General features: G+C 35.8%; 1 protein-coding gene across 3 annotated transcripts; it reads left to right on the top strand.

Moving 5' to 3' along the window:
- Positions 1-1,602: 1,602 nt before the first annotated feature.
- On the top strand, positions 1,603-23,240 carry LOC140801684 (protein transport protein SEC24 C-like). Of its 3 annotated transcripts, none has more exons than XR_012111496.1 (25): positions 1,603-2,735; positions 2,932-3,162; positions 3,312-3,386; positions 3,461-3,559; positions 3,800-3,911; positions 4,904-5,031; positions 6,108-6,227; positions 8,025-8,105; positions 8,797-8,874; positions 9,016-9,108; positions 9,364-9,418; positions 11,053-11,129; positions 12,742-12,813; positions 12,911-12,994; positions 16,386-16,505; positions 16,612-16,680; positions 18,426-18,503; positions 19,633-19,771; positions 19,985-20,149; positions 20,427-20,572; positions 20,665-20,841; positions 22,039-22,127; positions 22,209-22,240; positions 22,412-22,663; positions 23,017-23,240. XR_012111496.1 is itself a non-coding variant. In XM_073156911.1 (24 exons), exons 1-24 carry the CDS (start codon positions 2,013-2,015, stop codon positions 22,516-22,518), a joined length of 3,150 nt encoding a protein of 1,049 aa, XP_073013012.1. In that variant the 5' UTR covers positions 1,603-2,012; the 3' UTR covers positions 22,519-22,919. The 3 variants fall into 3 exon arrangements, 1 of the variants encoding a protein (XP_073013012.1); XR_012111497.1 differs by having other exon boundaries at positions 22,955-23,240; XM_073156911.1 differs by lacking the exon at positions 23,017-23,240 and having other exon boundaries at positions 22,412-22,919.
- Positions 23,241-23,606: the final 366 nt, after the last annotated feature.

Below are 23,606 nucleotides of genomic sequence, written 5' to 3'. Positions count from 1 at the left end.
TCATTCCTTGATCTCCCTTCTTTTTTAGGACCAACCTTCTTCTCTTCTTTTTCCTTTTAAATCACAAATTTACTCCCACTCTATCATCATCTCAATTATTCATTCGCTCCTATCATCTACATCTCATCATTTTCATCACCGTCATCATTATCTCTACAAATGAATCCACTGTAGTCCGGTACACAACGTAATTAAACGTCATCTAATCTTATACTCTCATATATTTGATTTAAGTTGAAATTAAAATCTAACGATATTCCTGAATAAACCCAAATAGTCGACAATCATTAGATCGTCACCATATTTCTTATTATAGTAACATGTACTTTTGATTACATAAGATGAATGAAATAGAAAACAAAAGAATATATATATCTACATGAAAATATTATTTAGAACCTGTCACATAGTCAAAAAACCAAACAGCCTGAATAGTTAGTGGCTCACTCTATCAAAAAAGGATATAATATATATAAATTCTATGACCAGGTGGCCATCCATAGACAAAGTTAGATACGGCATTTCACTAGTAGATACGCTCAAATAGAACGTGACAGTGGAGATATCCAGCTTTAATTATTGGGTTTTTTTTTCTATTTAATTTAGGGTTAAATGCATTTTATCCCTTTATATTTATGTCTAAATTCACTTTATCTCTCTGTATTTTACAAAATTTTAAACTAGTCCCTATGCTTATAATTAAAATAAAGCTGTTAATTTTTTCGTTAAACTTAACTAAATAATATCAAATAACTAAAATGCTCTCATTGTCTTGGTTAGAAAAGACATACAGATTTTAATATAATACAGTAAATTATTAAAATAGCTATAGTAATTATTAAATTTAATAGAAAAATTAATAATTTTACTTTAATGATAAGCACAAAGATTAGTTTGAGACTTTTTGAAGTATAAAATGGTAAAATGATTTTGAGTATAAATACAAGTGGATAAAATATATTTAACCTTTAATTTAATTGTGCCTCTTCTCTCATAAACCTTATTATTCTTTTCCGATTTCATCTCATAAATTGGCTATCAATAGATTACGGCTCTAAGTTTTGATTCCATGAAAGGAAAAAAATATTTCGACCAACATAAAAATAAATCAGTTCTAATTGAATGGATGAAAAAATTATTTAAAATATGATACATATCTGGGACGGTCATAGAAGCATAGCTCCACAAATTTACTGATCGAAATGATGTGTGGTTTGTAAATAGTGAAAAATATAAGGTTGGAATCACAAATTTAAGAGAAAGAAAAAGAACATGCCCCGTTATTTTTGCAATTTGTAAGGTGTAAAATAGTAAATCCAAAGCAAACGTTCATACTATCTATATTAACACCTCCTCCCTGGTAACGTCTCCATTTATCCCGTTTCCCACTTCTTCCTCGTTCCCTTCACCTTCCAACTCCCACTGCCACATCAGCAGGCCCACGCTGTCAAACCAATCAGCTTTCACCAGCTTGCATATCTACACGTGGCGAAATTCGTTACGTCCTGTATTAGTCTCCCGTGTTCTACCTCTCTCGTCGAATCAAACTAAACCCCGCCAGCTTAAAACGCTCCCATCTTCTTCTCTCCCCTCCTCAGATCCCGATCTCCACCTTCTCCCACTCCCTCTCTTCTTTCTCTCTCTAATACCATTCCCTCTCTCTCTCTCTAGGCTCGATCCATGGCGTCTCCTCCCTCCGGCCCACCCAGGCCACGCGCCCCTTTCTTTTCTCCAAACCCTAACCCTAACCCTAACCCGAATCCTTCCTCCCTCCCCGATTCCTTCCACAACCTCCAGATCTCCCGCCCTCCTCCCCCCTCTGCCCGCCCCGTCGCCCCTCCTCCCCCTTCTCCGCCGCCGCTCCCGGCGCCCCCGTGTCCCGACCCGGTCCTCCTCCTCCCGCCGCAGCATTCGCCTCCCGTCCGCCGCCGCAGTCCGCCCCGATCGCCAGCAATGGGCCTGCGGCTATTGGCATCGCCGGACGTCCGGCTCCTCCCGTATCCGGATCGGCGATGGGATCGCCGGCACTGATCCGGGCTCCTCCGCCCTCTGCCGTGCCTCTGCAATCTCAGGGCATGCGGCCGTTTTCTGGGAGCCCGCCGGCTGGCGCTCCGTTTGCCGCACAGAGGTCGCAGCCGTTCTCGGGGTCGTCGATTCCGGCCTCCCAGCCGTTTGGTGGGCAGCCACCGGCCTCGGTACCACCACCCTCGCAGCCGACTATGGGATCACCTCCCTCACAGCTGATCAGGGGGCCGCCGTCTTCTCAGCCTCTCATGGGACCTCCGTCCTCGCAGCCGTCTATTGGCCAGCCATCCTCGCAGCCTTTCATGGGGCCGCCGTCCTCACAGCCATTCATGGGGCCGCCGTCCTCACAGCAGTTTACGGGGCCGCCGTCCTCACAGCAGTTCACTGGGCCACCGTCCTCACAGCAGTTCATGGGGCCACCGTCCTCACAGCAATTTATGGGTCCGCCGTCCTCGCAGCCGTTCATGGGGCCGCCGTCCTCCCAGCCGTTCATGGGGCCACCGTCCTCGCAGCCAATCAGGGGGGCTCAGTCCTCACAGCCATTTATGGGGCCGCCATCCTCGCAACCCTTTACAGGGCAGCAGTCCTCGCAACCGTTCATGGGGATGCCACCCTCGCAGCCGTTTATGGGGCCGCCACAATCTTTCTCAGGGCCTCCTGGTTCAAATGCTCCATTTGGAGCTCCAGCATGGCAGTCGCAGCCTCATCAGGTGAGTTGATCTGGGTTTGGTTTAATGTTTATTAAATTATTTTTGCCGTATGAATTCACTGGATGAGTAAAAACTGGATTTATAAGTGCTTGCAACACTAATTGAAAGTTCAAACTTAGTTCAGCTAGGGGACTCAAAATGCAAATAAAGCTTAGATCTATCTTGATCTTTTAGCTGATTTGAAAAATTGTTCTAGGGGGCTCCTCTTGGTACTTTGCCACCGCCAGTAAATATGGCTGGCATGCTCCCAAACACATTGACCCAAACTATGCCTCCGCCGCTATCCTCAATGGGCTACTCGCCGCATGCTGGGGCTATGGTATCAACACCGTCCAAAATTGATCCTAACCAGATTCCGCGGCCAATGCCTACTTCTTCAGTGGCTGTATTTGAGACTCGTGTGGGGAATCAAGCTTCAGTCCCCCCGGTATGTTCAACAGCTTGCCATTTTTATATTGGTAAATTCTTTTCTTAGGATATATCAAAATTCTTGGTTGAACAAGATAATCTTGTTTTCCCTTTTATGGAATTAGACTTATTCCACTTCATCTGACTGAACTATTCTTGTTCTGTTAGCCTGCTGCTAGTGAATTTGTTGTCAAGGATACTGGTAACTGCAGCCCTCGTTTGATGAGATGTACCATCAATCAGGTATGCAGCCCTTAATCATCTTCTTAGACTTCCTGCAATTGAGGTGTTATGAACTGATCTAAATTCTGCAATAGATACCATGTACTGGAGATCTTTTATCAACATCAAGTATGCCTTTGGCTTTAATGGTGCAACCATTTGCACTTCCACATCCTTCTGATGATCCTATTCAGGTAAATAGCGCCTATTTTCTTGGTACCTGATAGGCCACTACCCACCAATTTGTTACAATATTTTGATAATAGCCTACTTGATGCAGCAGTCAAGCCTCCACATCATATATGGGCTGCAAGCAGCTGCATATGCTATCTAGTCATTGATTTTTTTTTCTTTTAGGGACTTGATTATTCTTTTCTTCCTTATTGTTCCTAACATGGCTTTACTTTTATTCTTCTTGTAATTTTCAAATGTAGCTTGTAGACTTTGGAGAAATTGGGCCTCTTCGATGTTCACGTTGCAAAGGGTACATAAATCCTTTCATGAGATTTGTTGACCAAGGGAGGCGTTTCATTTGTAATTTATGTGGTGAGTGGCAGACTTCTTATTCATATATAGATGATATTACAAGTCCTCATAGATTTCAAGGTTCTACGTGATTATACCTTTGGTATTCCTCTTGCTGCTTCCTACTTACTTTCAGCTTTGGGTAATGTTAGGAAAGAACAATTTTGACAGAGAAATTATAACCCATTTAAAATTAAATGATAAGGTTACTCTATATTTTTACACTCCCCTTAGTTGAAAACCTCTTTTTATGTGTATTTGCATTGTATAGGAAAGTTCTGTCAATAGTGTTAATTTTTGCTCTTACCACCCATTTATTTTCTTTTCAAAATTTTAAGTTTGTTATTGCAGCACTAGTAAATTCATTTTCTGGGAGCATTTATGACAACCATGAATTGTCGTGCCGGTCGGCACGGATTGATACGTATCGTGCTAGGGAATTAGACACTTATTGATATGTGCCACTAGAATTAAAAGTATCTTACTTTAAAGAAATCTAATTTGGGGTCTTTTTGCATTTTAATGCTTGATCTACATACATTATACTTCAAAATTTGCAAACTAAACAAAAATTTAGTTTTCTTACCGAAAATATTTGCCCCAACAAAGAGGATCCAAGAAAGATTGGGGGAAACATGAGATTAGAATCTAATTGTGCCTATGCTACAATAATATTTAGTGTTGAAGATATTTAATTTATTCTAAAACCTATTTTAAGGCCTTCGAAAGGTTTAGAGATGTGTCAAGAATATTCGGTGTGCCAAGGGAAAACCGGCTTGGCACGACACATGCTAGTAATATGTACTGTGCCAAGCCAAGGTTGGCATGTCTCGTGCCACTGACACAACAATCCTTGATGACTACTCACATTGCAATAACAATGCGGAGTACATTTTTTTTCTTCATATAATTACACTATTTATTCCTCTACTTTCCAGAGCATATAACTAGTATTTCACATTCTCTTATGTCTATCCTTCAATTCATTTGCTTGTCATATATGGATTTTGCAGGATTTAGCAATGAGACTCCTCGCGACTACATGTGCAATTTAGGGCCTGATGGCAGACGACGCGATGCTGATGAAAGGCCTGAGTTATGTAGAGGAACAATTGAATTTGTTGCTACGAAGGAATTTATGGTATGTCTACTTGTCTGATATACTAATAGTTGTCTACATTCGGTCTGAATTTCACATCCACATTACTCTTTATCAAACTCCTATATCTTACTGAAAAACATGGTCGAATAAAATTTGGTTTGACAATATTAGATTGTACTGCCTTTTATTTTTGGCATGTTGACTTACTGTTAATGTACTAGTTTCTCTATTTATGTACTTGAATACGAGAAAATTCTGTTTTGAACTACTCAAAATTTTTACATTTTCTTTTCTTATTCATTCATAACCACTTAGAGCATGATTAATGTTCCAACTGCTAGCTCGCTTGCTAGATTATTGCAGCTTTGGGACCATGATGTTAATCGGAGGTAAACATTATAAGTTGTAATAAAGGAATACTAGAAAAAAGGGCTATGGTTGTTCTTGGCTCCTTTGTTTTCCTTTCGTGATCTTCTGTTTTGTTTGTTGGTGTTAGTAAATATTGTAAATCTACTGTGTAGTTATGAGGACTATTTTTATTGTGATTTTATCCATTTTTCTCAATTGCCAATCAGTTCCTCTGTAAATGTTTTCATGTATGAACTTGTATATACATCTAAATCTTGTTGCATGTGATTTTCTTCATGGGCAATACATGTATTCTTTTACACACAGGATTTTGCTGTCCTGTCTTAATGCAATGATCTGATTTAGATGTAAATACAGTCAAGTGAACTATGACTTGACTCACTTAAATGCCAATTTACTCTTTCTCTTCTTGAATTCAAGCATACAGATGTTGCACTTGAGCAATACAATATTTGTACATATATGGTAGTGGCAAACTTTCTTGCCTGTACTTGGGAACCTGGAATTAAGTTGCTAGTAATGGGATAGCAGTTGCTATTTAGTTGTAGGTGTCATGGCTTATGATTGAGTTTGTTATGCATAAGAGGCAATCAAGCAAGACAGTTTTTGCGCATACATGGTGGTTGCGGAATTTCATGCTTGTAGTTGGAAACCTGGAACCAAGTTGCTAATTATGGGATAGCAGTTGGTGTGATGGCGCCTTCCCTTTCTCATGATGAATGCTAATACATCCTATACTGTTGCAGGTTCGTGATCCAATGCCTGCTGTGTATTTCTTTCTTATAGATGTCTCCATGAATGCTATACAGACCGGTGCAACTGCAGCAGCTTGCAGTGCAATTAGCCAGGCTCTTTCGGACCTTCCTGTAAGTTTTTAATTTTTTCTTATGTTTTGTTTTATTATTCTGTTTGTTAGTAATTTATCTGCATGGATACCTGAATCATCTTACAGGAATATCTTATTGTAGTTAAGCTGCAATTCACAATTTACCTTGATTACGAGCAACCTAGATGTTTATTCCTTTGCCCTGTAGGTAGTTGGTACCATTTGCTATATTTAGAGATTCACATATGTCATTAATCATGACCTGTAGCATTCCAATTGCAGATCAAGGGTTATAGAGATTCTTATTGTTGTTATTGGCATGTGTATACCTATCATGATTTATGATTAAGGGTTTTTTATAGTCTACCCATCTTATTCTAAACAACATTGGTGGTTTTGTATCCTGGATTTGCATGTCATACCCTATATTTAGAATAACGGAAACATCACCAAACCATAATTACATAAGCTACTAGGACTTCAATCACAGAGATGCTATTTCCTCTTTTTATCTTTTCATCAGCATATATCATGGTTCGCATAAAATAAGAAATAGTTTATGTGTTGTTGTGATCTTCCACAATATTGCATGTTTAGTCTTTTTGTCTCCCCATCCTCCTTCTTTCCCTCCCTTTTGTCATTCATCATATCATCCTCATCACCCGAACTTTCGCAACTGAAATGATATTAGCCTTGACCCTAGATTGGGTTGACGAAAAAGAGAGAAGAGTTTTGTGAAAAATGTTATGTATTTGCTTGAGATGAAAGAGGCGGCTTAGCCCTATTTATACAAAGTCACCATGGAACAAGATAAATTAATAATATATTAATCTAATAACTCTAAAAACAACTATATAGAGTTTGCTAGAGCGGAACTCAAATTTGAGAGCATTTTAGAAAAAAATGACTAGTTTTATGACCAGTTATATGCCTCATCTCAATCTCCTAAAAGTAAAATCAATGAGGGGATTGTCATGAAAGCCAAAAGGAAGCATGCAAAATTGACTATTCTGTCTGGTTCCAAGATGCAACAGCAACCTGCTAAAATTTTTTGTACTTGGAAATAGAGGAGGTGAAGATGCCACACGAGTTTTTCTTTTTGGAGATATTTCAACTTGAAGAAAAACATGCTAAAGAGAAAAAAGAAGCAGAATACCTTGTATCTTTCCATTTCTATGTTGGAACATTTACTAAAGCAGAAATGCACGTATCTGTTGCACGAATCTGTTGCAAATAAAGTGAAACATCGGTAGGCTTTATTATCTTAAAGCTCAATAGGAAGTACAAAGTGCTAGGTGCAAAAATTATTTCATAAATCTTTTGTTATAGACTTCGTCCACAATTATCATTTGATATATACTTCTGAAACTAGCTAGTTGACCCTGAGTTTTGACCCTGTTACTATTCTGCTGATAGTATTGTACTTTTCATCCTATGGTTTGTTCAGTTTTTCTTTTGTGAATTTGACAAAATAATGTTAACCTTGCACAATTGTGCTAGTCACTTGAATGAGATTGATCATTCACTTGGATTTCATTTCTCTGTGATTTTGTTTAAAGTTGGAACGTGCAACTAAGTTGAGCAACAAAATTAGGTAGCCATCCCAAAAGAACAATTTAAGAGGTCATCTTTTTCGGAAATACTGAAAGAGTAGTTGTGTTTGACATTTTAACCTGCATTTGTTCCATTATTCTGCTGTATTTTCTTCTTCAGGTTGTTAAATCTTATATCCTCTTTTCTAACTATCTTCCACAATTGGGTTGCCTATTTTCTTACTTACTGCATTTGTTTTTGTGAGAATGAGGTTATTGATTTATTTTGTGGAATCCTTTTGTAGGAAGGTCCTCGGACTATGGTGGGGATTGCTACTTTTGACTCCAATATTCATTTCTATAACCTTAAACGTGGTTTACAACAGGTATGCACTATGCAATTTATGTAATATCTTGTTGCGCTGGAGAAATTTAATGGTTATATAAAAAATGAGTTATATTGAATGAGCTTTTGTTAATTTGATCACACATTCTTTAGAATTTTAATCTAGCTCATACTTCTTCTGGAACAATACTGTTACCAGTTTGTCTCCATAGCTTCGGAAAGAAGAGAACACCTCTTGTAATTTATAAACTGAATGTTTAAGTTGTAGAAAGAACCAAGGGGAGGAAAATTAGAAAACTATAATTAAAAGATGCATTTTGTTGGATTTCTGATTCTCTTAGTGAACAACAATGAAAATAAGAATTTTCTGATTTAAAGTTTTGGTTATGTACATCAAAGATGCTGATGTAATGCAATATGAGTTCTAAGGTCTGTAAGGCTTTTATTGGTAAACAAGAGATTTATCTGGACATCCTCTTCCTTTTTCCCCATTATACTAGAACAAGTTATAAAATGTGCAGAAATTGTTCATGAGTCTGTTCTTTCAAGCAGACAAGTCTTTCTGTTTTCTGAACTCCTTAATGCTGTTATGGAAACTTAATTCAGTTGTTTGAATGATTATTCATAGAAGTTGTTGTCAATAAGTTGGCCAATGCATGCACATGTAGCTATCTGTGCAGATTAAACATATGAGATCATGATTGCAATCTTACACTCTTATTAATATACAGCCTTTGATGCTCATAGTCCCTGATGTTCAAGATGTATATACCCCCTTGCAAGCAGATCTAGTTGTTCAACTTACTGAGGTATGCAATTCTAGTAACTTTCTAATCACTTCCACCTCTGTATAACCATCATGTTGTTGTCTTATGTTTGAAACTTTGAATAGCAATGCTTGTGCTAGTCTTGCTTAGAGAATCTTCATTGTCTTTTTTCTGAGGTTTTAGTGTCGCCAAAATTTGGAGCAACTTCTGGAAAGCATCCCAAACATGTTTGAAAACAACAAAGTTGCAGATTCTGCTTTTGGGGCAGCTATCAAGGTGTGCATATTGATAAATATATTGTATCTTTTTCTTTGAAATGTTGCTGCTATTTTGTGTTAAAAGCAGAGCTGTACGGTTTTGCTTATTCCTGAAAAGTAAGCATCTATTTTAAGATTTAAGAACCTTCGTTTTAGAACAAATTATTCAGGAAGTTACTATATTCATCTATCTCAATAGCTTGGATAGTGATCTCTACAAATAAAATAGAATACAGTTTTCTAGTTATGCTGATTATAGTTTGTATTATTGCAGGCTGTGTTCTTGGCAATGAAGTCTACCGGTGGAAAACTTCTTGTATTTCAGTCAGGTAGTCCTTATAATATCTCTTTCTTACATTGGTGGAAATGAAACAATCCCATATATTTCTCTCCTTCTAAGTTATCTGCACATTCTTGTAACTGATTCTAAATGCCTCGGCGTTGGATATCTGCTGCATATTCACTGAGATACATGTTCAATTATTGTTTATGATATGTAGTCGCTTTAAGAACATATACATACTCCAGTAACTTAGTGCTTTACAAAGTTCCTAATGTTTTTGGATGTCATTACTTGTATACTCTATTTGGGAACTTTTCATTCCTGTGTGACTGCTAAATGCTTGCATCCTGATGTGGCTTACGCATGATAAATTGGATTTAAGATGAGCTGCTTAGAAATTGGAACTGGAATTAGCCAAGAGAAAAATAGAGGATAAACAACATTTTATTGCAATCTTCTTGGTTTTGGTATGTCATTTACATGTCTATCTGGAAGTTCTCATGGGAAAGATGGGTCAACTAGAATTCTGAAGTGATCCCTCTTATCCTATTTTGTCAGACATTCTTGAATTTTCCATATCAATGCATGGAATTTACAAAACAAACTAATTCTATTTTGTCCATAATTTGAAGTTTTGGTTTATGTTGGTTTTGGTCTTAACCCTAGAAAAATACTGAAAATTTCGGGCAAAATTGAGTCATTTTCAGTCCATAGTGGATGGTACTAAGATCAAAATCAACAATATTGCAAGTTTAGGCTTTAGTTTCTACTTCCTGACAAATTTCAGCTGGTACTGTTCCTTCTCATGGTGTAATTTTGAACCATGGTTTTGGCATACCATATATAATTGGAGGTACTTTAATTTGGATATTTATAAATTGTGTGGCATGGCATTGAGCTGTTATGTTGTGTGAGTTGGAAATTTGGAATTGTTGCTTGTGAATAGAGACTATGAGTTCATGAAAGATGTGCTCAAGGGAAATTGGTACATACTGTTCAAGTTATTCTGGAAATATTTGACTGCCTTTCTAAGAACTGGTTTGATCAAGTCTGAAGAACACAAGAAATGAATGAGTGAGTAAACATATAAAAATGTAAATGAATAATTAATGGCCACTCCATTACGCTGAGGAATTATGGGTTTCGTGTTTATGGTTTGCTGATATTTATCAAGTACTTTCACATTAGTTGATGTGCCTATGCAATAAGTATACCAAGTACTTGTTTTCGTATCCACAAACATATTCGAACCAGCGGTACATTTATGCTTTGCTGAGTTTACATTTGGAAAAAAAACCTCTCGATGATCTTGAGAGCATCCGTTGGTCTTCTTTAATAGCAACTAGAATCTTCTTTGAACTGTGAAGATACTTGGGTTTGTCCTCAGTCATTAGGCACTTCTTATATATCATTCCTGTTGTTCAGAGTCCAGACAGATTTTGTAAGATTTTAGTGTTGTACTTCTCTGAGAGTTAATTTTTAACATATTGGTAAGCAATTATGTTTTGCTTTCTTATATGTCCATGTGCCTATATTCCTACATCTTTCTGGTTATGATCCTGTAATACTTCTGACATATTTTTTTTGTTTTTCTTCTTCTTGAGATCTTTGTGAAATTATGTATATATGGATTTTATACATAATGGACTAGGCTTTGACAATGTAGTGTTTTCTTCGCAGTCTTGCCATCAGTTGGCATTGGATCTCTTTCTTCTAGAGAAGCAGAGGGTCGAGCAAATATTTCTACTGGAGATAAGGTTTCTATGATTTTCTTGTAAAGTCATTCTTATAAGATTATTATATTATTATTCGTCTTGCTGTCTGGTTTCTCGTATTCGTTAAGGAAAATGATATCTTGGCACCAGCTTCTTTCTTAAACATATACAATATCTACCAGTCAGAATTTGATCTGTTGTCTTTTGCCCAAAGCTTAACATCTGTCCTGCCATCACATCATCATCATCATCCAGTACATTCCATATTATCAGTTAGAGCATGATTCAAAGTTGAGGTGGCTCCAATAGAGGATTGCCTTCATCTCACTGATATAAAATGTTCTGAAGTGGTAAGAAGAAAATCTCTTAAGTCGTAGGAAGAAAAATCACTCAAATGGTAAGAAGAAAAATCACTTACTCCAGTCATCCATTAGGTTATCTAGTATTTAAGCATGCTGCAACATGACCATTGTAGCTTTTAATAATAGTAACTATCTATCGAGAAAGTATTTTCTAAAGTATTGAGATCGCTCTCTTTGTCAAGCTGCTTCACAAGTGTTTATCTAGTACTTAGTTTACTGCTCTTACTACATGCTAGCAGAAGCCTTTTCCCAGTGCGCGGAGCCCCAACGAGGAAGGTGTTAGTGCTTGATCATGGGGTCAATAATGCTAATCCCTCTTTTTGTGCTACTCCTACGGGAAGAAGATAAGAAAAGGCGAAGCCTTCTCTTGGTTTCCCAACCTGTTGCTTCTAAAGGCTTCCAAACATGGTGACCTTGTCATCATGGCACTAACTATAAGAGTTTCTTAGTCTCATCACAAGATACAACTTCAATAGGAGTTACTTGACGGTACATGCTGATACTTTCTAGGAAGCCCACAAATTACTTGTCATCTGACAAGGGCTGCATAACTACTACAATTCTTGCTGTTTGACTCAAAGCAACAAAATAGCAACGGTCAATAGAACATCTAGACATGGAAAGAATGTAGGTGAAGGGATAAGATGACAGCTTGTAATTTAGAGAGTTGTCTTCATCTTGGGGGCATAAAACCTTAATAGCTTAGAGGAAAGTGCCTCAATATTAAAACCTTTCAACACTGCACGGCGATTCGAAAATTTCAATCATTCAATAGACTACCAAGTGCTTGTTAGTGTACTGCTGTGGTACCAAATAACATTTGGTTACAGTAATTTAAGTTGATTCTAGAAATTTAAGATTTTGGCCTGTACTGTGATATGATTGTGCTCCGCATTGTCAAATTGTCAATTAAGCTGCAGCAAAAAAGATAAGCCCTCAGTAATACTATCTTAAAATACCTGTAGTTAGTGAGTGTATTAACTTAATATTTTTGAAACTGAGCCACCAAGCTGAGCGGAAGCCATCTTGTTGGTAGAGCGAGCCAAGCTGGAAGGGGACCCTTCAACTGCTCACTTTGAGCTCAATCTGAGCTGGGCTTTTGCTCGTGGCTTGGCTTCATTAAGCATAAACTGTCTCATAATTATCTTTGTAATGATTGATTTTATTGCTTCTGACATATATTAATAAAAGGCTTTTGTCTTTTTATTAAGGGCTTGAAATATTTTATTATAGCTTCATTGTTAACCAGAAGTTAAAATAATTACAATGTAGTATATTTTGCCGAATTTCAGGAAGCCCATAAATTGCTCCAGCCAGCTGACAAAACTCTCAAAACAATGGCAATAGAGTTTGCTGAGTATCAAGTGAGAAGCATAATACTTCTGTACACATTAAAGAGCTGAATTGTTGTATAGCAATTTAATTGGAACTATTAGCTAATTAACTTTCAATAATTTGCAGGTTTGTGTGGATATATTTCTCACTACCCAGGTCTATGTAGACATTGCTTCCATTTCTGTTGTTCCAAGAACTACTGGGGGGCAGGTATACCTTATGCTTTATTAGGAACTCTGGTACAAATGTGTCTAATGATTTTCAAACATGATACTTGAATAGTCTCCAAGTGTGTCATTTCTCTGTTGGTGATCTTCCAATTTCTAAGTGTTTTATAGTTTTTATTACTCAGTAATGTGTGCAAGAAATGGAAACAAAGTCAAACCTCCTAAGCCTCCTGTGATAAGCTCAACATAACACTTTAATAGGCTATGTCTGATAAAATTAGGTAAAAATATATGCCCTGACCCTCCTAAGCCAAAAGCGTGGTTGCAATTCGTGTACAATAACAATGTAAAAGATCATTATTTTTTGGAAGATTGGGCTCAATAGATCTAGTGCAGGACAGCTCTCCAATCTCTAGTGCCTTAAAGCTGGGTTGGGAAGATTGTTTCACAACAACTGACAACAAGCACATGGATAAATACTTAATCGTAAATCGGTTGATGTCCTCAAATGATAATGATGCATATTATTACATGTTTTTGTCGTGAATTATCATTCGGTTTTAGGCATACTGTCATCAAAAGTAAAGTAAGCCTCCATTTTTGGCAATATTCTGTTTAACCTTCAACTTTCCCTTCCTGTCAATTATACAATCCTTCTCTCTCTCTCTATCTATTATATATATGCATGCTTGCTCTCCACTCCCAAAATCATAATTATTTGGCAAATGGATATGGAAAAAGGATGGAATGGGTACAATCAAGGTTCGAAAAATTTGGTTTGAGATTGACCTAAAAAAACGATATGTATTGGCCGTATCGGCCGTCCGGATCAAACCGAACTATTTTTAATTATATAAAATTATAAATATTATTTAAAAATGCAGGAATATTTATATATTTTTTAAAAATGGCAAAAATAGAAAATAATAGTTACTCACATATAAAGTATAAAGAAATACTAATTCAAACCTACTTTGACGAAGGAGAGAGAGAGAGAGAGTGTGGAAGAAACAAAAAGGTAAAAAAAGAAAGAAAAAAAACTCCAATAGTGAAAGAGAGAGGAAAGAAACTACACTGAAGAAACAAGAGAAGAGAGAGAGAGAGAAAAAAGATCACATAGCCGAGGTCATCGGAGTTGGATCTGCATGGTGGAGTTTGCTAGAGCTGGATTTTTACGTCGGAGAAGTAATAACTATGGTAGGGAGAAAGAGAAATAGTGAAACAGAGTAAAATAGAGAATAGTAAAAGAGTGAAGCAGTGAAAGAGAGAAATGGTGAAAGTGAAAGATGAGGAATTTAAATTGGGATCAGCTTGGATCGGTTGATCCTTCAAACCATGGGTACAATTGTATCTTGCTCGAGTCCTTTCGGGTGAAAAGTTTAGTTGACTGATGTGTTTGAATTAAGTTCATCATGGTGTACATTATCAACATTTTGTGTGTCGTCTATTGTACAAATCGTACAGATTATAACATACAGTAGTGTGAATATTTAATTGTGTGTGCACCTCCAAAAACCACACAACTTATGTACTAATGCATATTATATGTATGACTTTTAACACCAAAGTAAGAACACTTTTTAAATTATTAGCCTTTATTTCTTTCATACTCAAATAATTGTAGCATTATGTTTGGATGGGAAGAATTGGTGAGACAAGAAGATAGAAGAAGAAAAAAAAAGAAGGGGAGAAAATGACTTTCTGTTTGGCTAATTAAGAGAAAAGAAGGAAAGTAAGAGAAAACTCTCAACTTTTTGAGAGAGAAAAGAGCAATCGATAGTTAGAAAAGCTTTTTTTCTTTCCCCTTCTCTTATTTCTCCTGTTTATTCAATCCAAATAGGAGTCATTCTGCTCCTAACTTGTGTTCTCTTTAATTATATCTGGTCAAATAAGGTGTAGATATTTATATTTGAGACAAGGTTTGTTGTGCTAGTGGGATGTTCTTCATCTTCCTAAAGTAGCAAAAGACATGAAAGTCACTAAACTAATCAGCACACCTTAGTGTGCCAATGGCATATTGGTATGCAGTAATACAAATATTAGGATTTTTATACAAATTTTTTGTTTTAATATGTATGAATTACTATGAAAGCCTATGCCAGTTTCTTTTATTTCCTAGATAATGTTGTAAATGACCCATTTTGTTAAGGCGTCGTTCACATGTAGAATATGGTTGAAATAGGAATAACAATTTCTATTTGTTACTACCAAAATGAGAATTATTCTAGGAATAACTATTCCTATTTTCATTATTATTCTGGAATAAGTGTGTTATAATTACATTTGGTGTGATATAAAATGGAGAAAAAGATGAAAAAAATATTTTATTTTTTATACAATTATGATAAATATCTTTTGATTTGATATAAAGTAGATTAATGGGATAAATATTAAGTGTAAATTGGTAATTGAGTTAGTGTGTGGTATAAGATATAATTTTGATGAATAGTGTTTATATTTTAGAATATGGCTATTATAATCTTTAGTTGTTATTCTGGATCGAGGGATAAAAATATAAAAATAGTCAATTATAAGTACAATTCAACACATAATATTAAATGAATGCATTCATTAATTGACAATAGTCTAGTATAATAACCAAAACTATAGTAAATATTTAATTGTACGTAAAATGACGGGGAAGATTAATGACTTCATAAGTCGACATAAGAATAACATAAGAATGTTATATTGAATACTGTCAATAATCCTCAAAACTTATCCATTGTTAGTAATGCTCGTTATAATACCTCACATACTCCATATCTATCTGGCCTTTGCAATTCTCATAAAGTCATATATCTTGATAATCATATTGAACACGCACAAGAATGATCGGCACTAGGATAGGCCTAGGCACCTGCACACTATAGCTCTATGTAGACTGTGGAGATGGAACATAATTTTACCTTTCGATGGGATTTGAAGGAAAAAAAATCTTAAATCCCTCTTAGATCTCTCTTTCTCATCCTTTTCTTCTTTCTTAACTCCACTTTCTGTTTGGGAAAGTAGCTACCACATAGACCCATTTTACTTTATGCTTTATGGGTTTTGAGTAGCACATAATAGGTGCCGCCTGGTATTGTAACCATATTGCATGTATCGAGTGATACGGGAGTGCTAGGTACCGGTAACCCATCAGTATGACAAGTATTAATCAGCACGACAATTCTTGGTTTGAGAAGTCATAAATGACTCATTATTGCTTGCATTTGTAAAAGAATACTTTGCTTGCCAGTAACCTCTCTCTCTCTCTCTCTCTCTCTCTCTCTCTCTCTCTCTTAGTTAGACACAAATTGACTAAATAGTCTAAACATTCTCGAGGTTAACATATTGTCTAAACAGCCTAAGCATGTATTGACTTAGTTGACTGTACACCACCTGCTTAGATGAAACATTATACTTGTTGATAACTGACATCTGTGTTCTTTCAGATCTATTACTACTTTCCGTTTTCTGCACTTTCTGATCCTGCCAAACTCTACAACGATCTTAGATGGAACATTAGTAGGCCCCAAGGTTTTGAGGCTGTGATGCGTGTAAGATGCAGCCAGGTGAGCCTGATGTAAGATATAATTGTTGCAATAATTTCTTTGGTATTATAATAGTTGAAGATACTGTCTTTGCACCTATATGCAATTTTCTTCTTAATTTTACCAGGGTCTTCAAGTTCAGGAGTATTCAGGAAACTTTTGCAAGCGTGTTCCCACTGATATAGATCTTCCTGGGGTAAGTGTGTTGATACACTTTGTTTTCTGTTTGTGGTTTTCAATAATGTTGAATTGAAGCTTGGTTCTTCATTGTTTCACTTTGGCAACAAAGTTGTTTTGCTCATGCTAACCAGCCCAATGTAGATAAAGCAGCAACATTCCAGGAGTAACCTCATGGATTCATGACATGACATTTCATTATGTTGCAACTTAACTGAAAAACTTCCTCATATTGTTGGAACCTAGGCATTCAGAATTTGTTCTACATTTGGCTCTACCAGCTATAATTTCATTAGTTATGTTGTAGTTTATAAGTTTCGTGATAATTTTAACAATCAGTAGAACTGGTGAGCAAGAATTTCTCTTGCCTTTTATATGTTTATTTAGAGAGCTGAATAATCAACGGGAATTCTAGACTGCACCAATTTTGAAAAGTAATTGTAGATGTATCATTAAGGCCTTCCTTTTCTTGAGATTTTGTGTACCTGTTCCTACTGTTTGTAGCCTTGTGTTTTCCACCTATGGTAATTTTATTCATATCAGTGTAACTATGAAATATGGACATGAATAGAGATATAGATACGATATGATATAGATAAGATGATACGAACAAATCTTAAAAAATAAGGATACAATATGCTTATGATACATAGCTCATATATGTATATATTTATGTTTACACACACATATTAGTGAAGTTGTACTACTATACTTGCATTTTCTTAATTTGAGGAATTATATAGTATTGTTATGTATGATAGCTTATACAAGGGGACCTTCAATTTGTCTATTAAAAGAAATACCATTAATAGCAAAGGCTCAGTATATTGAGTAGTATATTACTAACTAAGATGTAAAATAAACAAGTGAATTCAATCTATAAATAATAAGAAATTAACCATTGTAACATAATTTCCTAAATTATAAAATAAACAAGCAAACCAATCTTTATACAAAAGGTAACCCTCTAGATCTGGTAAGAAATAAAAGGTAGTGGTCTCCTTCAATTTGACACTTTGTATAAGAATCTCGAAAGTATCCAAAAAGTATAAAACAGTATCCCCAATAATACACTATTAATTTTATTTATTAAAAAGATGGGATTCTTTAAGGGTCACAATACATGTTTGGAAGTATCCAACGACTATCATGTCCAAAATGGCAAAACTTCGGAAGTATCTGTGTTACTGTTTCCTAGCAACATAATAACAACAATAAAGTTCCTGTCAGTATAAAAAAGAAGTCCTTATATTCTTTTTTACTTATGAGTGATTGAATGGTACTTGATTATGTGGTCTTGTTGATATATCTTATAACTCTCTCTTGATTGTCATGTGAAACTAAATTTACGATTAAGAGGTTCCTAATTTTTATTCATCACGTTTCGATATGTCCTATCTGATAGATCATGACTCACCTTGCATTCTTACTTGTGAATGGCCATCCAACATGGTTCATATGCTCATCAAATAAAATGCCTGTAACAGTCTGTTATGTTGCTTCTGTCCAATCCTTTGCTTAACCCCTCTTGGAGTGGCCATACAACAAGGTTCCTATGTTTATTGGATAAAATGTTCAGTATATTGATTCTGTCCAATACTTTGCTTAGTCCCCCTTAGAAGTTGGAACATGAAAATGTTGTCTATTATTTCATTTTTGAAACATTTATGTGATCAAATTTGTAAGAGGCCAATAATGAATAATATTTTTTACATCCTATGCGACGCTTCATTCCTTGCTCCTAAAGACGTTTGCTTAATGCAGATTGATTCTGACAAAACGATAATGGTCACCTTCAAACATGACGATAAATTTCAGGAGGGCTCAGAATGTGCTTTTCAGGTATGTGGATAGATTTGAAGTAACTGCTGTTTTTGTATTGTCCAGTTCCAGTTCCCATGCATGCTACCCAATTTTGACTTACCAGTTGCTATATGCTAAATTTTGTAATTGATGTCATAACTAGCAAACATTTCATAAATTTGATATGGATTAAGCAGAACCTTCTATTAATTGAGAGTGGAGAACTTAATCTACTTAATTAGTGGGTTAGATTGGATATGGAAGACAGAACATGATAAGAACTATTAAAATACATAACTTTTGCCTCTCTTTGACTTGTTTCTGTCACATACCACATAGATGTTACCTGTGAGTGCAGTATTGTCACCTGCTTGACTAAGACAATCCTATTTGATGACGGGTTATCCTCAACAAATATAAGGATTGTGAAATGATATTATGCTGTGATCTTGCTGGCATGAGACTGCTCTAGTGCCACAACAATTCAGCTCGGTGCAGGCGCTATGTTGCAGCAGAGACTCAAGGCAAAGAGTGTGGGAGGGTGAGGAAGAGAGCTGTGAGAGTTGGATTCACCTTGTGCCTCCACAACCTGCCATATGAGGCAATTGTATAAACTGTTGGGAGCATGACTCTGTGAGTGGGGTTCCAGTTTGAAGATGAAAAACAATCAGGAATATGATTTAAATTTAAGTTGTTTTATCTCTCCAATTTTCACCACCCTAAGCTGCATCCTTCCACCCCATCCAGTGGTTTGCAGCACTTTCAGTGCCCTCAGACTTGCATTGCAGCAGACAACGAAGGGCTGTCTTTGACCATGATCTGTCATCTCTTTTTGTTAACAATTTGTATGTGCTGCACCGCATTCACAATTGTAAGTGGTACTTAAATAGTACTTATGCTGCTAACTGTTCATGTTATTTTGCCTCTTGATGGGCTTGTCCGGTTTTCAAGTTCTTGGTCAGTTATTATATATGTTAGCTATTTGTTTGGGCTTCTCTTCCAGTAAATGTCTTTCAATCCTGACTTTTAACCAGACTTATCCAACTCACTACCATGCCTTCTGCAAATAAGTAACATTTATTATAAGTTCCGATTGCAAATTTATTTCGTATTAAATTTATTTCGTATTAAATTTTGTTAATACATTACATTGTGCTGCCTTTTCCAGTGTGCACTTCTTTACACTACAGTATATGGGCAAAGAAGAATACGAGTCATAAATCTCTCACTTCCATGCACAAATACGCTCAGCAGTCTGTTCAGATTAGCTGATTTAGATACTCAGTTTGCTTGCCTTCTAAAGCAAGGTAATATATTCTTGTTATGTTGTTTTCCCTTGTATTATATTTTCTACTATTATGTGTTGAATTTCTGTTAGCGTTTACTTGCTTAATGAAAACTTGATTAAAAAAGGATACTCTTGTTATATTGGTAAGTTCTGACAATAAGTTGAGTAGAAATTTTCGTTTTATTTTTGTAGTCATGTTCTTATAATGTGTTATCTATTCTGCTTTGTGCAGCTGCAAATGGCATTCCTAGCAGCCCTCTTGTTCAAGTTCGTGAACAAATAACAAACCTCTGCATCAATATCTTACATTCATACCGTAAATATTGCGCTTCTGTATCATCCGCTGGACAGCTAATTCTTCCTGAGGCTCTTAAGCTTTTGCCTCTATATACTCTAGGTATGATGACTTCCATTGACGCTAATTGATCCTTACACTGCTGTAGTTTGACTTGGTTAATGTGGCTGGTTCCTGACCCATATTTTTTACAATTCTTAATGTCATCTTTGTGTTGCGCATTGTGCGCGTAATATGGTAAAGAAGAATGAAGAGAAAATTAATATTTTAAGGTTTTTATATATTCATTTCATTCGGCATGGAATTGCCATCTTGATAAATTCGCTCATCAGAGTTAGACTAGTATGCTAAATTGATACCCTCTTATCCTTTTTTTCAGCTCTGATTAAAAGTACTGGATTGAGAAGTGATGGTCGGTTAGATGATCGGTCCTATTGGGTCAGCCATGCTGCTTCACTTTCTATATTGTTGGCTGTTCCTGTAGTATATCCAAGGATGATCTCTATCCATGATCTCATTTCGAAGGTATGAATGATTGATGATCAGTTCAATTAAATTTGCTTCTATCTCTATTTCTTTTTTATATAGGTGACATATTTGAATTTCTTTTTATGCAGGAAGATGATTCTCTTATATCTGCTACTCTTCCTCTATCCAGTGAGCATGTAAATGATGATGGAATTTATCTCTTGGAAAATGGTGAGGAGGGTTTAATTTATGTAGGAAATATGGTGAGCCCAGATATTCTCCAACAATTGTTCGGAGTTTCTACTTTGGACGGAGTTCCAAACCAGGTACATATTATTCTCTTAGCTGCTTCTTTGTATCTTATCAGTATTCTGCTTTGTTGCATGTATACCTGATTATGATAGTCAAATTGATTAGCCTTCAGTTGGATCCATAAGGATCTAAATAGTTTTAAGAATAAAATTTTAATTGTTGGCCCGGATCTCCAGTGTGAAAGATAGAAGTGCCTGAATTAAGGAGTGATCTGCAAAGCGAATTTGCTACCTGGATATTCTCTTTGCAATTCTCTCCATATTTTGAAACTTTTGACTTTCAATCCTTAGACATGTTATTCATCAGAAAGAATCGATTGTATATTTTGGAACCTTGATATCATCACAGACCATGCTTCTGACAAGCATGACTTAATTTTACACCAAGATATTGAAGAATGTGATCAGATTCCTTTGTTACATAGAGAATGATAAGTTATTGTATGTTGGTTGGCATACAATGTTGGTAAACAAGTGAAGAAGATGAATATAAGGTTGCTCTGGGATACCTATGAATTAAGATCTGATCCTTTGACAATAAGAAACAGAGTTAATCTTAAGGTATTTTATATGATATATATCGGTGTTTTTTTTAAAAAATTTCTTTTTCTAATGGTTCACATATTTAACTATCTGTTAGAAAGTACTTTGAGCAAAGTTACATGTAAAGGAACCCTACTTAGATTGCCTAATTCTGATATCTGGAAACTCTAAATGTGTTCTGCTTACATGCTACTATTGACAAAAAAAATTGAGGACTTTAAACTATGTTCGGCTGTTCGGCTGTCATATCCCTCTAATTTCACAGAGGAAATTGGTATTAATTAAGTTCTTTTTTCCATTAAAACTCAACCAAAGATGCTAAATTGTGAATTTATTCAAATGATAGCTCAATGACAGACTTAAATATTGGTGGAACTCATTGGTGAGACATCAAAAACCAATATTCTTAAAACTTGCTCTTTGTTTTTACTTACTGCAGTTATGCACTTTTGAGGAACACTTGATTATATTACATGAGCAACCAAAGGTTCAATTCACTAATATAGAAACAAAGAATAAGTGCTCTTTGCTTTCGTTATGTGCAACACGTCCCTGTAGTTAGCTCAACTGTTTTTAGTAATTCAGGATTGTATCTTCTGCTGCTGGTCTTTTTTGATACCTCATCTCAAAGCTGTACTTATATCTGAAATGAGATCTTGTTTCTTGCAGTTGGTACTGCAGCAATTTGATAATGATCTATCGAAGAAAGTAAATGATGCAGTTAATGAGATAAGACGCCAGAGATGTTCATACTTGCGGTATTGTAGATTTCTCTCTACCTTTTGTTTTCCTCAATTTCTTTTATGATGAAAATAATGAAGTTATGAAATTTGTTGCAGCTTGCGTCTCTGCAGAAAGGGTGACCCATCAGGTTTGTTCATTGGTACTCATTTGAAAGAAAACTTGTTTATCCACTGAACCAATCCCCAAAATGTTTTGCTTCTTAACTAAGCTTGGCAAGTTGGGAAAACTTTGTTTATTCTTTGTTGAAATCAAGGGTACTGTTCTTTTAATAATTACCCTATTTTTTTATCTTCTGCAGGCATGTTTTTCCTTTCATATATGGTTGAAGACAAGACCCCTGGAGGCCTCTCTTATGTTGAGTTTCTTGTACATGTCCATCGGCAAATCCAAACAAAAATGGCTTGAGCCAACATCTGTTGACGATTTTGCTTGTACAAGCCTGAGCAACTTGTCAAGGCAATCGAGATTGGAGATGGCTAGAGAAGCACAGGGATTCTTCAAATTCCCCTTGTCTATCGCGGTTAATGACATAAGGCCCTCCACTTTAATGGTAATAGTGCTCAAGGATATAATGCTTGCAATTTTTTGCGACTGTAGATTCTTAAAATAGGCAATACATGTTGCTATGGACAAAGTTGAGCTGTTGAGCACAGTGGCTTTTTCCTTCTACATCTTGAGTTAATTTTTATTTCTTGTGAAAGATAGGTTGTATCTTAGGGAAAGAAATGTTGGGTGTTCAGGAATAAATATATATTTGGTGATTAATCATTACATATGGTCGATCCTGTTGCTTCTTGTTTATGAAATTTATTGCAGATCTTTGTGTTTCTTCTCTTTTCAGGTTTATATTCTTGAGCTCGTGGATGAATTGCACTTCATAAATTTTCATTTTCTCTTGTGCAGTACTTAATTCACGGAAGCAACATATGTTTGCCTTTTAGCTTCTTATTGCTGTAACGCCAGATGGGAAACAAGTTCACATCAGCCACTACAGATCATGTTTTTAAGGGAACATTTTTAATGACACCCTATATATATATATATATATATATATATATTTATTTATTAACATTCTGATGTGAATTGGGTCAGATCGAATCAAAGGGAGATTGGGTTATTTGGATTGAGTCTAATTATTTTATTCGGTTATTTAGTTTAGTTAGAGTTTTAGTAAGTTAGAATTTTATTTAATTAGCTAATTCTAGCTCTACACAGTTTTAGAAAAATATTCGCAAAATATTTTACAGATATTTGAGTAATATTAAGCCAGTTGGATAAGATTGTTAATCTCCCGATTTACAATTTTGATATTCACTTTTGTAAGTTCGGAATCTATTTGCAGTGAAATAAAAGATTAATTCGAGAAAATAAGGAAGTGTTTTAATTTAGTTGTTTGGGTCTTTAGGGTGAGCCTCTATAAATATGTGGAGGAAATCCTAATTGGAGTGAAATTTGATAATTAAAAACGGCATTGTGCTTTTAACCTTCTTCTC

Source organism: Typha latifolia, chromosome 15 (assembly GCF_019914945.1).
Source record: "Typha latifolia isolate L0001 chromosome 15, TyphaL0001v2, whole genome shotgun sequence".
NCBI lineage: Eukaryota > Viridiplantae > Streptophyta > Magnoliopsida > Poales > Typhaceae > Typha > Typha latifolia.
Note: the sequence above shows the minus strand (reverse complement) of the source record. Positions and strands in the feature narration are given on the sequence as shown.

Excerpts from the sequence above, each read along its gene's own strand:
- LOC140801684 (XM_073156911.1), top strand. The coding sequence starts at position 2,013 with ATGGGATCGCCGGCACTGATCCGGGCTCCTCCGCCCTCTGCCGTGCCT. Across the intron at positions 11,130-12,741 it reads ATATTTCTACTGGAGATAAG|GAAGCCCATAAATTGCTCCA; the intron begins GTTTCTATGATT and ends GCCGAATTTCAG. Across the intron at positions 20,150-20,426 it reads TTTGCCTCTATATACTCTAG|CTCTGATTAAAAGTACTGGA; the intron begins GTATGATGACTT and ends CCTTTTTTTCAG.